Source organism: Cucurbita pepo, chromosome 1 (assembly GCF_057944985.1).
Source record: "Cucurbita pepo subsp. pepo isolate OVF chromosome 1, ASM5794498v1, whole genome shotgun sequence".
Classification (NCBI taxonomy): Eukaryota; Viridiplantae; Streptophyta; class Magnoliopsida; order Cucurbitales; family Cucurbitaceae; genus Cucurbita; species Cucurbita pepo.
Window position 1 is genome coordinate 16,327,519 of NC_141798.1, and position 16,608 is coordinate 16,344,126.

General features: G+C 35.2%; 1 protein-coding gene across 3 annotated transcripts in view; it reads left to right on the forward strand.

Moving 5' to 3' along the window:
- Positions 1-255: 255 nt before the first annotated feature.
- SOS1 (sodium proton exchanger, putative (NHX7) (SOS1)) overlaps positions 256-16,608 on the forward strand; it is a 50,721-nt gene continuing 34,368 nt past the window's right edge. Inside the window, exons 1-12 of one of the 3 annotated variants that reach the window (XM_023670015.2) lie at positions 256-599; positions 1,175-1,225; positions 1,339-1,430; positions 1,918-1,995; positions 2,065-2,222; positions 2,357-2,458; positions 2,710-2,827; positions 5,179-5,231; positions 5,305-5,370; positions 12,548-12,592; positions 14,818-14,870; positions 15,876-16,060. In XM_023670015.2, the coding sequence (XP_023525783.2) occupies positions 392-599; positions 1,175-1,225; positions 1,339-1,430; positions 1,918-1,995; positions 2,065-2,222; positions 2,357-2,458; positions 2,710-2,827; positions 5,179-5,231; positions 5,305-5,370; positions 12,548-12,592; positions 14,818-14,870; positions 15,876-16,060 (1,209 nt within the window). In that variant the 5' untranslated portion in view covers positions 256-391. Of the gene's footprint in view, positions 600-1,174; positions 1,226-1,338; positions 1,431-1,917; positions 1,996-2,064; positions 2,223-2,356; positions 2,459-2,709; positions 2,828-5,178; positions 5,232-5,304; positions 5,371-12,547; positions 12,593-14,817; positions 14,871-15,875; positions 16,061-16,608 lie in introns of those variants that run through there. The other 2 variants (XM_023670029.2, XM_023670022.2) reach the window with 2 other exon arrangements.

Genomic DNA, 16,608 nt, shown 5'->3' on the forward strand with positions numbered 1-16,608 from the left:
TTTAAACACTAAAATTTAATATTTTAAACCATCATAATTAAATTTTCAATTTAACTATAAAAAAGATTATTTATTTATTTTTTCTGTAAAGTTGTTAAGTTAAAAAAATTTAAATTAAAATTGATTTTTAATAAAATTAGAATAAAACTATGAATTAAAATTTAATTGTTTTGAAACAATAAGAATCAAATTCGTACTCTTGAAAAAGACTAATTTTATCTTTAATCAACGATATAGTAAATGTCGGGTATTCGACGGTGCATGTGGGGAGGGAGGGTGGAAAAAGGAAGAAAGAGCTGAGGAACAGATTATATAAAGAATCTGTAACCAGAATCCTAGTCGTTAAATTTGATGAAGGAGAAAGAAACTCAGTAGACTGCTCAATCTATTCATGGCGGAAGTAGAATTGCTGGAAATGTTTACAAACCGAGAGCTGGAAGAAGGAGCCATTGGTTCGTCTGATTGGAATCCAACTGATGCTGTGCTGTTCGTTGGACTGAGTTTGGTGCTTGGAATCGCTTGCAGACACTTACTGCGAGGCACCAGAGTTCCTTATACAGTTGCCTTGCTTGTTCTTGGCATAATTCTTGGATCCATTGGTTGGTGATTTTTTTTTCCATACATTTTCATGTTCTTCCTCATTTTCTGCTCATCGTTGTTTGCTTATTGTTGCTATTGTGTAGTTTAATGATCTTCAGTTTCCATAAAATTCGGGAAACTCAATCGTTTTTCGTTGGCGTTTATCACGACATTTTACTTGTTTTACAGATCTCCTTTTATTGTATAATTTGTTTATGAATTTTGATTTCTACTTGAGTTCCGAACTCAACTGCTTTGAAGATGAAACGACGAGTTGTATTTTCTAGGAAAGAGTTGGAATAAGTTTGACCGGTTGGAAAAGAGTTCATCGTACGAAAATTGACTCAAGTGAGTGGATTAACGGAAGAAGTTTAAATTCAAGTATGCGAACACAACAAGATTTATATAGCGGGAGTCGATGACTGAAATTGATTTAAAGGATATGATAGATGCCTAAAATCTGAAATTGATATAAATATTGTTTGCAAGCGAACAATCTGTTGTTGACCCATTAATGCATTTCTGAATGGTCATTTGTCAACACTTCCTACCACTCACTCGAAGTTTTCTTTTCTCAAACTGTATTAATGAGCAGAATATGGCACACATCATCGATTGGGAAAGATAGGGGATGGCATCCGTCTATGTAAGTTTGTCTCTTCATTCTAGTAACTGTCACTGTATCATTAATTTTGAAGTGTATTCCCTTGAAGTATCAGTCGTAGCTGTTAAAACAGATTCGATGCTTCTAAATTTCAGGGGCAAAAATTGATCCTGATCTATTATTGGCTGTTTTCCTTCCTGCTCTGCTGTTTGAGAGTTCCTTTTCAATGGAAGTGCACCAAATAAAGGTTGATTCATGCTTTTCAAAACCATTATCCTGTTTTTAACTAAGCTTGGTGACAAGAGAGCTATAGTTATTTGGACTGATAACTTTATATAATTCTCACTTCCTTTAATTATTTTTGTAGAATGTGTTCTAGATGAACTTCTTGTCTTCTAAGAATTCCCGATTCTTTAGAGTGGTTCTAGTAGCACCTATATTAATCTGCCTTGATGTATCTGAAATATTGTGTACAAATTGGCCATCCAAATGGGTTAATGACAGTTTTAAACTTTCTTTTAAGGGCAACTGAACCGCTACCTTAGTTCAATGATTGCTTACTCATCTAACATAACAATTAATAGCTTCTATCAGCAGAAACAACACCTTACACATTAAAATGATGTGATGCCCCCACATTAGTTCTACAACACGCACTCTCATATACAAAAAGAAAAGAACTTGCCCTTGAGTTATTTTTTATGAACTATTTGCTAAATATATTTTTGGTGCAGAGGTGTCTGGCCCAAATGATCTTATTAGCTGGTCCAGGTGTTTTAATTTCAACGTTCTTGCTTGGATCTGCTTTCAAGGTAATACCAGACTATCAATTCAGATAGTAAGGATATTTTATGACATTAATTTTTTATGCTTTACTGCAGCTCACTTTCCCATATAATTGGAATTGGAAAACATCATTGTTGCTTGGGGGACTTCTGAGTGCCACAGATCCTGTGGCTGTAGTAGCTCTAATGAAAGAGCTAGGAGCAAGTAAAAAACTGAATACGATAATAGAAGGAGAATCCTTGATGAATGATGGGTATTAGTTTGAATTATTTTTCAACATCTATCGCTTAAGTCATCTCTCTTTCAAACAAGTTGTTATATTATTAGGTTTGACTAGACTAAACATTTCAACTATTCATTATTCTGATCCTATTTTATAATACTCAGGACAGCAATTGTGGTTTATCAACTTTTTTATCAAATGGTCCTTGGAAAGAGCTTTAATTGGGGAGCTATAATCAAATATCTCACACAAGTCTCGCTGGGGGCGTATGTACCATTTTTTGTCCTTATTCTATTTGTGCATTAGGCCAGCTAATTTTTCGGAACAATATGCTTATTCAAATTTTGGTGCTGAGGTGTATGGCCCAAATGATCAGTTGGTTTAGGTGTTTTGATTTCAAGCTTCTTATTATCATTTTCCTTCTTATTCTAGTTGATCATTTGAGCCAGAACCAGTTTATCGACTTTATAATGAGATGGTCTTTGTAATCATGTCTGCCTGGTGTTTTAATGATCAGTTTGGGAATTGGTCTTGCATTTGGGATTGCATCTGTTTTATGGCTCGGGTTCATTTTCAACGACACAGTGATAGAGATTGCATTAACACTTGCTGTGAGCTATATTGCTTATTTCACTGTATGTGACTCTCTCACTCTCTTTTATGTTTATACTTGTATCAATACTGAATGATGTATCTGTTAATTAGTCTAGGCATGAATACAAATTAATACTGTTATTTGAAAGGAATTGTATATGGCTTTAGAAGTATTTTTAATTAGTTCTCAATGTATTGTGTTTAAGAAAACCCTGATTGGTGAATGGTTTGGCATTCTCTAATGGAGGAAGACTCCCTATCGCACAAGGTAACTGATAAAAGGAATGGCAATGTTCCTCCTGGCTGGTTTACTCTGAAACAATGTACAAAAATGAGTAGTGCATGAGGATGCTTATTTCAAGCTTCTATAATCAAGTCAATCAGATGTTTGCTTTGATATGGGTAAAGGAGAATGTATGAATTTTCAGGCTGACTTGTGAGTTGCCTACTCGCTGCTTCGCACTAATTTCCTTGACCTCTTTTGTTGGACCTTCAAACTGTTGTCAAGGAGATCAAAGATGAGTTTGAGTGTGGGACTGGCATTTGACAACCTTTAGAACTTGAAATTGGGAATGAGCTGAAATTTTGGCTTTACTGAAAATGTTTGATCCCAACAAGCAAACAGATAATTGACTGTGGGTAGGGTGCTTTGGTGTGTCGTCCTCATAGTCTTATATTCTCCATGCTTACTACCGAGGACAATATTGTATAAAACTAATTGCGTGCTGGATACTTGGAGGGACTAGAATCATAGTCTACAGAAATCTTTTAAGCATACAAATTCCTATAAGGAATGAAAAAGAGAATTAAAAACAGAAACATTCTAAGCATGGGATATAAAGACTCCCCAATTAATACTAATATTATTGAAATAGAAATGCTTGTGCTTGGGTAAGGTGAACCGCTCTTCTCAACTTCTTAGCTAAACCATCAAACTCCTTGATTACGCTCTCTTGACTTCAAAAACCCAAACCAAGAGCACCCTCGGGAACAAAGCAAGCCTCTATAGAAGCTGGAAGTATTTTCTAAAGCAGAGATAAGGCCACTTTTGAGCATAATCCAAATAAGAATACTGATCTTCTTAGGGCTCTTTGATATCCTTATAGCTTCAAACTACTCTGAGAAATCCTTCCGAAGTTTTAACAGCTGAAACATCAATTATCCAACCCCATGAAAATTTGAAACGCTCAACCCACTGCTTCCAAATTAGCCGACAATGATGTAAACACATCAATTCCAGTATCCTACAAATTATTCTAGTACCAATCTACCAATGAAGGAAACCAGCACCCCAGTGGTTGAAAACAAAAGAAAAAGACAAGGGATCCATCCTGAGCAGATTTGGAAAGCATATTTTGAAAGGAAAAGCTTACCAAAATAATTTATGCTTTCCATGCCAAGCTTCAAAGAAGTAATCTCTCCCAACCTCCGTTGTCTAGGTATATTGACCCAAGGATGTCAAAAACAAAGAATTTTCTTTCCTATTGTATGGCAATCTTATGCCAAGCAGATTTGACTAGGCCGTACTCTCCCCCCTTGTATTCCATGAAATTATCTTCATGTCTCCAAATTATTAGCGTGAAAAAAGGGAACAAACTTGGTCAAATCATAGCCTATCAAGTTCACGGAATCATTGGATCGCATTTAATACTTTTGGGCTTAATTTCGAATAAAGAAATCCCAACTTCCTCAAAGTATTTCAAGAAATCCATACGGTTAGAATCAGTGACAGGGGCATCGAACTCCTCAATAGATTTTAAAGTTGATCCTTGATGAGCCAATCTTGAAACTAGGACCATTAATATTAAGATTAAGCTCATTGTGAGGAGCCTCTAAACTAGGTGCTGTAATAACTTCATTTGATAGTGTCATAAATTCCAAATTTTAATGCATCTTCAATATTCACAAAGCTTAGCTCTTTAGTTTCCTAGTAATTTCTCTCTGATTCAATGCTACTCTTGCTGAAATCAGAAACCTTGCAAGCCTTCCTCCAGATAAAGCTATTTCAAAATTTATTATTGTAGACATGAGATCCTTTTGGTTGGGTTGGTGCCTCATCTTCCCCTCCCTTTTTTATTTTTCTTTTTCGGTTTCTTGAATACCTCATTCTACCGTGACTGATTAATTAATTATAGTTTTATTATTATTATTTTTTTAAAGATAATCAACACATCATACTATTGAAGGAGTGTTTGTTCTTTGTGATTCTATTGATCTTTCTCTCTTCTCTTTCTTCTTTCTTCTTTTAACAAATTAACATTTATAACCAAACTGTTATCAACATTATTTTTAGTAGTAATATTTGAACTTGGTTCTTTTCAATCATTTATTTATTAGTTCTTTTGAGCTTTTCCTCGTCTCTTGCATTGGATTATTGTCATGTGCATGATAGGCTCAAGAGGGAGCTGATGTTTCTGGTGTTTTGGCGGTGATGACATTAGGAATGTAAGTTTATTTGCCTATGATACACCATCTGAATTTGGAGGATACATTTCCTGATGTTATAGTCTATTACTAGGTTTCATGCTGCAGTTGCAAGAACAGCTTTTAAGGGCGATGGTCAACAAAGCTTACATCATTTTTGGTATATTGTTCCACTGTGATTATTATTTCTCTTTATCAATTGATCTAACTAGATCATTATTAATATAAAAAGCTTATCTTTCATGGTTCCAATGATTCATGCATCATGGACAGATGGTTCTTATGTTCTTTGATGAGTTTAGTTCTCTCATATATCCTTTTTGTGATATGTGAGAGTGCTAAATAATGGTAAAATAAATATGGATTAATTTCACCTTAATTTTGTATTTCCAATGGTCATTATAAATAACCTTAGTATCTGACTGGTGTCTTTGGTATGAAAAAAATTATATTTCGCATTAATATTATATTTATTATAGTCAATGTAAATTATCATGCTTGCTTTTCATATTAATTTTCAGAGAGATTTGAGAGAGGTACATGTGCCTTTTATAATAACTAACTAAATTTCTAGATAGTAGGTAAGATTAAATCTGAATAAATCTCTAGATACTAAGTAACTATAAATCTAAATAAATCCCTAAATACTAGGAAACAATACATAAAAATTAGGGAGGTTAGCTATTTTCCTTTATTTAATAGGACACAAATATCTCCTAACTTAAGGCTAGGAATAACACAAATATTCCTAAAATCAAAGTCATTCCTTCAACACTCCTCCTCTCGTTGAGAAATAGATATCATCCATTTTCTGTTTGGATACTAACTCATGAAACATTGAACTATGAAGTCCTTTTATTTGTATATCTACTAGTTGAAGTTGTGAGGACACAACACTAATGCATACTATCCCCTTCTCTAATTTCTCCTTGTTAAAATGTCAATTAATTTCAATATGTTTTGTCCTATCACGTTGGATAGGAGTATAAGAGTATGTGCAATATTGATAGCTGATTTGTTGTCGCAATATAACTTTATCGGACCTTCTCCCTTAATCTTCAAGTCATCAAGGATTATCTTCAATCATAAGAGTTCACATAACTCTTGTCCAATATCTTGAAATTCTGATTCGACAGGATCTAGTCACCACATTTTGCTTTTTCTCTATGTTACCAAATTACCTCCAAGAAAAGTACAATGCCCCATTGTAGTGTTAGGATCGCACAACAACGCATACGCTCGATCTAGATGAACACAAAAAACAGGATAGAAAAAATGCAAGGAGAACTCTGGCTAAATGATTTATATTGATGACTTCAAGTATGTACAGTAAGAGAGAATACAAAGAATATAGAGAATACAGAAAGTACATTTTCAAAGCTCTGCCAAGGGGATATATATATGGTTTAGCTTACGATATTTAACTTTACCAGATATAACCATCTACATCTACTGTATATAACTATTTACCATATGTAGCTTTACCCGATATAGCTTTTTACTATACATAGCTATTTACTATTTATGACAATTTACTTTATATGTCATTTACCAAATATAGCTTTACTATGTATAACCGTTGACTCAGCTATAAATAAGCAGCAGGCTCCATAACCTAACAATTCTCCCCCTGGGAGATTGATCCAGTCAACCAAGAATTTCATTCTCAAACGATCATGAATATCTTCACTGCACCATACCAATCGAGGTTTTGCACAACCTCAATATTCCAACATCAACACATTTTGTCAACATGTTTGCTGGATTCTTTGCACCCTCTATCTTCTCGAAACACATCACCATCTTCCACTAACCTGCAAGTGAAATGGTATCGCCTTCCGTGTTTTATCTTTAAATGATAGACCGAGTTCCTCACCAACTGTATGACACTTTGACTATCTCTATAAAGAATCTTTTCGTGCTGCTTCTTGCCCAATTCTTCCAGATAGTCAGTCATCCATATCGTCTTCTTTCCAGCTTCAGCTATTGCCACGTACTCAGCCTCAGTACAACGCATTTTTGAAGCCTAGACGTCCCATCATCTATGGCTTGCTCCCACTTGGTTGTATCCTCCAACTGTAGGGCCTCCTCAAAGGGTTGTGGTTCCCTTTCATCAGTAACAGATAGTGTAATGAAGGTATATACATATCTAGTACTCTGATAGTACTGGATGATCTTTTCAACACTGGTTCAGGTGTCACTTGCTCCATTGTTGATTCCTCTGCGGTAGTCTTAGGAGTTCCATTAGTATCTGCTACAACATCATTAGGTGAGTTTTCTTGCAACTCAAGCTCAACTCCCACTTGCTTTGTGGTATTGGAACCTTGCTCCACATCTGGTTCCTTAGCAGTAGTCTCAGGAGTTTCATGAGTATCTGTTACAACATCACTAGGTGAGTTTTCTTGCAACTCAAGCTCAACTCCCACTTGCTTCGTGGTCTTGGAACCTTGCTCCACATCTGGTTCCTCAGCAGTAGTCTCAGGAGTTTCATGAGTATTTGCTACAACATCACTAAGTGAGTTTTCCTACAACTCAAGCTCAACTCCCACTTGCTTCGTCGAACCTTGCTCCACATATGGTTCCATTTCCAACCGCACTTTCTTCAATTCTCTAGCAGTCCTTGTGAAGCTAACTCGTTTCTGCTTGCTCATAACGCAGTTCTCACAGGGACCCACATCAACAAATTTCAAACCTTTTAAAACTCCTTTCGCAGCCAGCATCTTCATTCCTTTCACGCTCATATGTCCAAGTCTATTGTGCCATAGACTTGAATTTGAAGCACTCTCAGCAACAACAACTATATTCATACACCCTGCAGTGGTGTATAAGGTTCCAGATTTTGTGCCACGTGCTACCACTGTAGCACCCTTCATAATCTTCCACGAACTCTTCCCTAACTCTGTTGCATAACCTGTGCTATCCAACTGACCAATAGAGATCAGGTTCTTCTTGAGGCTAGGAATATATCTGACATCCTTTAATGTCTACTGATTTCCTGCCGGAGTTTTTATGCAGACATCTCCTTTTTCTTTAATCTCCAAATCTTTGTTGTCGGCAAGATACACCTCGAAATTTCCAGACTTGAAATTCCGGAACAACTCTTTATTTGGAGATGAATGAAAAGATGCACCTGAATCCAAAATCCAGGATTCAATAGAACTGTCCACGCTGAGGATTAGAACATCCCCAATGTCTTCGGCTGAATTTATAGAATCATCGTCATCTCCAGATTTGTGATTCTGCTTCCTCTTTGGTCTTGTACAACCTGTCTGAAAGTGACATTTTTCTCCACAATTCCAACACGTTACGTTTGGTCTATTTGGAGATTTTTCTCGGTTCTTTGATTTTGATCGCCCTTTGTTTGGGCCCTTCGGTTTACTTCTTCCTCGTTGGTCAATACTGAGAGCACTACCAGATAAATTTCCAATTTCTCGTTTGCGAATACTTTCGCTGAGAACTACATCTCGAATTTCATCAAACTTTAGTTTATCAGATCCTCGCGAACTGCTGATTGCGGCAACAACAGTATCCCACGACTCGGGTAAAGATGACATCAAAATCAATGCTTTAATTTCATCCTCGAAATTAATTTCCACCGAACTTAGTTGACTTACGATCATATTGAATTCATTTATATGATCAACAACAGATCCACCTTCAGACGTCTGTAGATTGAACAATCTCCGCATCAAATACACCTTGTTCATAGCCGACGGTTTTTCGTACATATTCGACAGCGCCTTCAACAGATCTGACGTTGTCTTCTACTTGATGATATTGAACGCCACGTTTTTTAATAGTGTCAACTGGATCAGCCTTAAGGCTTGTCGATCCTTGAGCTTCCTGCTCCGTGGTCATGGTATCCGGCATCACCCCCAACAAGGGTTCGTGAAGATCTTTCTAATACAATCTTCAATCTGCATTTTCCAGAAACCGAAATCGGATCCATCGAACTTCTCAATTCCAATCTTTGAACTTTCCATCTTCACAGATCGTGGTAACTTCTGCCTAGCTCTGATACCAGTTGTTAGGATCACACAACTACGCACACACTCGATCTAGATGAACACAAAGAACAGGATAGAGAAGAATTCTGGCTAAAGGATTTATATTGATGACTACAAGTGGAGAATTCGGGCTAAAGGATTTATATTGATGACTTCATGTACAGTAAGAGAATTCTGGCTAAAGGATTTATATTGATGACTTCAAGTATGTACAGTACTTCAAGTATGTACAGTGAGAGAGAATACAGAGAATACATAAAATATATTTTCAAATATAGCTTTACTATGTATGTATTTACTATTTATGACAATTTACTTTATATGTCATTTACCAAATATAGCTTTTTCCTAGGTATAAACTATAAATAAGCCTAAGGCTCCATAACCTAACATGCCCTTTGATGATTTTTTTTAGTCATACACGGCCTTTCTCAATATGCACCGTTCACATATTGAGCTTTCAAATCTTGGAGGATGCTCATGTAGATTTTCTCATTTAGACTGCGATGAAGAAATGCATTCTTCACATTATACTATGAAAGCTCCAAATTTAAGTTGGCAGCCAAGTATAACAATATTCTTACGGTGTTCATCTTCGCAATCGGGCCAATTGTCTCCTAGTAATCTATACCGTAAACTTGTAAACTTGAGTGTATCCCTTAGCTTCTAACCTTGTCTTATACCTTTCCAACGTTCCATCAGCCTTGTACTTTACTGTGAAAAGTCACCTACACCCAACTATATTTTTTCTTTTTGGCCCATCCACAACTTTCCATTTGTTATTTTTTTCAAGGGCCTGCATTTCTTCTGTCATAGCATCCTTCCATTCTCCTTTGGATAAAGCTTTAGAAACTGTATTAGGTATAACAATTTAATTTAGACTCACAATGAAACTCTTGTGTGGTGGGGATAGTCTTTCAAGAGATATAGTTTGTTAAGGAGTATAAAGGCCATTTTATGCATTATCTAGCGGGTTTTCAAAGACCTATGGGTCTATCATCTATTGGTAACCGTGTTGCATCCTTATTTTGAATCATGTTTGGACTTGTATCAGTTCTGAAATGACTGTCCTTCTAGCATATACTTGAGAAAACAATGGATCTGGAAATGGAGGTAGAACGTATGGTTCAGTTGGTGATTCTATGGTAGTAGGGGAGGACTCGTAATTTACGATAGTAGGTACTCATAATTAGATTCGGTAACAAGCATGGACTTAGTAACTGGTTCTGTGTGCTGGTTATTCAGTGTGTCCGCGGGGTTCAATAGTTTCCAAAGGACCTTCTTCAATCTCCGTGTTCTCCATCTAAAGAGAAGCCTTAGAGTACAATGGCTTTTGCTCTGTGATATGTCACATCAATTGAAGTGTAAGACTTCCTAGATGTAGGATGTAACATTTGTACCATTTTGTGGTCGAAGTGCACCCAAATATGCAGGGTGTGAGACCATTTGATGTCTGAAAGTGAGGATGAAATTGGTTGAGGACTAATATTAGGCTTAGGTTATTCCGGACAAAAGATGGGAAATGATTAATCATGGGAGTTGCAGAAAGACTCCCTCCCCCTAGTAAGTTTTTGACATATTTTCGTAAAAAAGCAATACTCGGGTATTGTTTAAAAGGTGTTCATTTGTCATTTCGACCACTCCATTTTCTACTGTGTAATAACACACAAAGAATAATGGATAATGCCTTGAAATCAGAAATATGGAGATAAGGTTGGAGTGAAATAATTTCTAGCATTGTCAGAGTTTTGATTTTGATTCTAAATTGGGTCTGAATCATTGACAAAAATAATATGACTAAATCTAATTTTTGTTTGAGAAGAAACAGCCATGTGACCCGAGTACAATCATCAATTAATTTGAGAAACCAATGAGCACTAAAAATACTTGGAACAGTTGAGTGTCCCCAAATATATGGAACAATTCCGCACTTATCACAATGAAAATTAGAGACTAGAGTTCTTGAAACAAATTTAGAAATATGACTCTTAAAACTCTAAATGAGGAATGACCCATGCGACAGTGATGTAATCAAATTGCATTATTATTGGAGGAACTAAGAAATGACACGGGCACTAGGTTAGTTTCTCTCTCAAGTAATTGCAAGTAGTACAAGTCATTCAATTCCTTAGTAAGTCCAATCGTCCATCTCGAGATCTGGTCTTGAAAAACACAACATGATAAAGAGAAAATAACACTGTAGTGACTGCCATGGACAAACTTTTGTGTGGAAAAGAAACTATTCGATAGTTTTGAGGTGTATGACATTTTTGCCATTCTAATTTTTTGATTACTTGTTGGACATTGTTTATATGTTTTAAAATATTGTGAGTGAGGGGTCATGTGATCAGTTGCACCAGTGTCTATAATCCAAGAGTTGACTTGACTTATCTCTGAAGAGTTTATGTAAAAAGTGATTGGAGACATACCTAAGATTGTCAAGGCACTGAAACTTGATGGTTTGTTTAGTAAGTCCAAGAACATATTCAATCTCTCAATCTCTTCATTATTGAATCCACTAGTCTTCACATGTAGCAGCTTTTGATTTGGACTCTTTTGCAATGTATTCTCGTGCTTTCATCATTCTCCCTTGTTTTCCAAACTACGAATGGACGCAAGTGAGCTTGCAGATTGATGGATGAATGGATTGATAGTAGGCTAGCTGCTACACTTGCGGTGAATGAATCTGAGAATGCTAATGCTAATGATGCGGCTTTCCTACTATGAATACTCTTTTATGTGATCACTGATTGCTGTGAAAATGTTATATAAAGGCTATGAATGAAACTTGGTTAAGTCGGAAGATTGATAGCTATGAAGGCTTCGACTAAATTTGGTAAAATGGAAGATCTGTAGTTTTGAAGGTTATGCAAATTAATCATAACTCCCTTACTTTGATACCATGTTGCAAATGTAAATATCTTGCTTGCATTTCATATTAATTTTTAGAGAGGTACATGTGCCTTTTATAATATAGAAAAACTAACTAAATCCATAGATGCTCGGTAACAATAAACCAAATCCGTAGATACTAGATAACAGTAAATCAAAATAAATCCCTTGATACTCGGTAGCACAGATAAATTAGGAAGGTCAACTACTTCCCTTATTTAATAATGAAATTACATAAATATCTCCTAACTTAAAGGCTAGGAATTACACAATAGTTCTTAAATCAAGGTCATTCCTTCAACCTTTATAGTGGTTAATACTTTCTTTTCATTTTGACACACATGCATGTTAATATAGGTTGACCAGGTCACATCCAATTTGTTTTACTTGCAAATTGACACATAGACTAATTTCTTATTTGAATTATCTTTTTTCCAGGGAAATGGTTGCATACATAGCGAATACATTAATTTTCATATTGAGGTGAGAGCTTGATTTGAGCATGCTTGTTTCTCTTCTCTTTGGTGATAACATAATGGTTGGCATGAGTAGATGTATCATTCTTATTGCAAACTTATTTGGTTGTATTGTGAATGCTCCACCACTTTTATGCGTTGACATGCCAATGGTGAACACGTTAATTTTAGGTTGCAAGGAAATTATCCCTGACTTGAACAGTCACTAAGTTTGTGAATGTGATATAATCTAATACTAATTAGACCATGAGTGAGTTAACATATGGATGGTTTTATGCGATAGTTAGAATTTGTGCGAGTAAAGAAGCAAATGAGCGAGGGTAAAGGAGTACTAGAGTGCATTCTCTCAAAATGTCCATATTTGTGTTTTCATAATAGAAATTTCCTTTTTCCTTTATTTGCTCCTCTCCTGTCTTGTGTGCTAATTTCTTCAACATGATCCCATGGTTTCTCCAGCATTTATTGGAGAAATCTTTAGGGGTTAACAGAGAGAACCTTCATAGAGATGGTAGTATACATGGAAGCTCATGGAATCAAGTAGCTCTATGCTTTTTTTTTTTTCAGGAGATGCACATCCTTCTCGAGAAATATGTTTCTTCTTACTAAAAAAGCTTTAATCATGATTTTTCTCAAACGAGGAACTATAGCATAAACCTCCTCGATGATAGATCAGATGGAGTCAAAGTGCCATCTAGACTTTGGAAGAGCCGGTCGAGAAATCTTTCTATTTGATCCTGTGCAGTAAAGAGCAATATGTTGTAGCTTTGAAGGAATCCAAACTTTGGAAGAGGACGGTCATGGAATCTTCCAATTTGAGGTCGAGCAGCAATAGTATGTGGATGGAATTCACTTATAAGAGAAGAAAGGGTTTCCTTAAAAAGAAATAAAAACTTTTACTAAGAAATAACCCGTATGAGCACTTAGAGAAAATACATTCCTACATAACCTCACCTTCACCCATTTACGATTTCATTCACTTGCATAAGCTGTCTTACTCTCACCTATTTTCTATTGCACTCTCTTGTGTAAGATATGAGTACAAGCTTCTTATTTATAATTAAAAGTTTCTTTGTGGCGTAAGAGTAAAAAAAAAAAAAAAAAAAAAAAAAAAATTTCTAGACCTTTTATGGAGCCTAATGCTCTTTAGATTTTTTCCTGGAAGTCTAACCAAATCCAAAGACTCCTTGGAGTCCAAAACATATTATTAAATCTGAGATATTTGTTTAGAATCATTAAGATATCTCTAGAGAAGTTAGTGTTGTATATTTATTTTAACACAATATAAGGGCATATTTATTTGGAGTCTTTCCGAGTTTAAACCTAACATAAATATTAACTAAACAGAACATTAACTTTTCTGGGGCATTTAACTTTCCACAAAACATGAACTATACTTTTCGGTATAGAAGAGCCACCTGAAAAACTTTAGACAATAAACTAACTGAAAAGCTACCCCCATTCAAATTCTAACTACTTTGGTCTTCTCTTTTAACAACTGAAACACCTATAACCAACTTGGTAAATCAAAAAAATCACTCACGTACTAATCTTTTATGTTTCTTTTCACATAAACTATCCATGATATTGAATTATTCTAGCTTCAAATTCTGCCATATCTTTATTTTGTGAAATTTCAAAAAGACTAGGAATTTTCTTCCTGAGCTTTATTTTCTCCCTGTGCGCGTTACTATACCATCTCACTCTTGGATTTTTTTTTCACCCTTTAATTCCTTTAGGATGTGACAAGAAACACCTTACAAAACGTTGGCATACTGTCTTATCATAGAATAAGGATTGAGTAATTCATGATACGTCTGAGATTGGCTAATTTTATACCTGGCTCCGTTTACTTGTTTCCTCTGGCCATTTGCAACCTTTTTATTTGTTATGAGGTTTGAAAAAATTGTCCTTTCTTAGGACCTTTCCTACTTCTCTACATCAATTTAGGACTTATAGCCTATGAGATAGTCATTTTTCATTGTATTTCGTGGTGTAAATCTGCCTACTCTTCTCAGTCTAATACGTAGCTATTTAGTTCTGATGAAATAAAACCCACGAGCTAGTTAGTTCATGTTACTTCTTGCCTTCAAAGCATTTATAGGGTGCAAGAGTTTCCATTATATGTCCTTTTACTCCAGTCTCTTATTTAAATTTTCTTCACTGTGTTCAACGAAAGTTACTTCCTCCTAAAAGTTAATTCCAAATAAAATAGTTAATAATTTTCTTTTGCAGTGGAGTCGTTATAGCTGAAGGAGTTCTTGGAAGCGAAGGAATTCTTAATGATGGTAAGGCTCTCGGTTCATAAAAGCTTTCTTCTTTCCTGACTAGTACAGATATAAGCCCCATGTAACTTGGGAATTGTAAATAATGGGTATGTTATGACACACTCTTATTATGACGGGCCTTGGTGATTTAAGATGGTATCAAAGCATAAAACCTCATGTAACTTTGGGAATTGAAAATTATGGATATAATGTTACTCATCTTAATATAATAGGCTTTAGTGATTTAACATGATACTAGAGCATAAAATAAATTTACTGTTACTCATCAACTTAAGCGTTTAAATTCAATAGTGATTAAATATGGAACCGCGTGCATATTTAATCACTATTGTCATGTCTTCCCGTGTATATTTACTGTTGTTCAGACTCTTGTCATGTCTGTTTTTCTCCAAAAGCTTGATTGGAACCGCGTGCATCACCATATCTGCTGTCAGATTAGAAGGGAATTGACAATTAAAACTAAACAGAACTAAAATATTTCTCCAAAATACTCTGCATTTTTTCTTTTGAAATGCCTCAAGAATAGAAAGGAAGATAAAGAAAGAAAATACGTTTGGGGAAACGGGTTGTTTTAGTTTAGTTGAAGGCCTCAAATCATTAATCTCTCTCTGGTTTATCTATTACTTATTTCTTCAAGGATATTTGTAAACATTTGGATGCATGTACATCCCTGGCTTTGTATCTTTCTGTTTTCTAACCATCTTTTCACTCCTATTTGTTTGAGAAAAACAATCTTCAAACGTTTTTGGAGTTTGTATCCTTTGAACATTTTTGTTCCTTTTTATTTATCAATGTAAATATCATGTCTTGTTAAAAAAAAAAAAAAAAAAAAAAAAAACGGAAGAAGAAAGAAAAGAAAGGAAATTGAGGAGAGAGAGTGAGGTAAGACTTAGTTGAGAAGGGTTGTGATATACTAGTACTTTTATTACTATCTTAAATATATTTAATGGGTGGATTTTGTCATTTTATTTTTCCAAGGCTCAAACTACCATTTTTATGTCACAGGAGCATCATGGGGCTTCCTCATTCTGCTTTATGCATATGTGCAAGCATCTCGAGTAATGGTTGTTGGAGTACTATATCCATTTCTGCGGTATTTTGGATATGGATTGGATTGGAAAGAAGCCACAATACTAACTTGGTCAGGTCTGCGTGGAGCTGTTGCTCTGGCACTTTCACTGTCAGTGAAGGCAAGCTTTTCAAATCAATGCTAATACTGCATCTTCATTACATGTTTATAAACTGATCATCTTCTCACCTAAGTAATCATCAATATGTTTTCCCAATTGCTAGCACTTCAATTTTGTCAGACAACTAAAATATTTCACAAATCACTAGGATTGAAAAACTAAAAATTCAAGTTCTTGGAATTTTTAACTCGATAGAAATCAAAAGAAAAGGTGTGAAAGTAACCAATAGATCAAATGAATCTCTTCACAGACAATTTGCATCTATGTAAATTGTTGAAGTATGAGTAACAATTGAATGACAATTCGTATAATTCAAGATAAAGTGTAAAGGATATGGCACGAAGTTACATTTCAACCTTTGCAAGTTAACATTTTGATACTATCAAGTTGATATCTTGCTGACATAATATGACCAGACGTAGTCAAATCTAATAGTTTTAGCTTCTGAGCTAGCAGTAGTTATCGTAGTACAAGATCAATAAATGCTTATTTTTATTTATTTTTACTTGTTCAAATATTATCAGTACACACTGGAATTCGTTAATTAA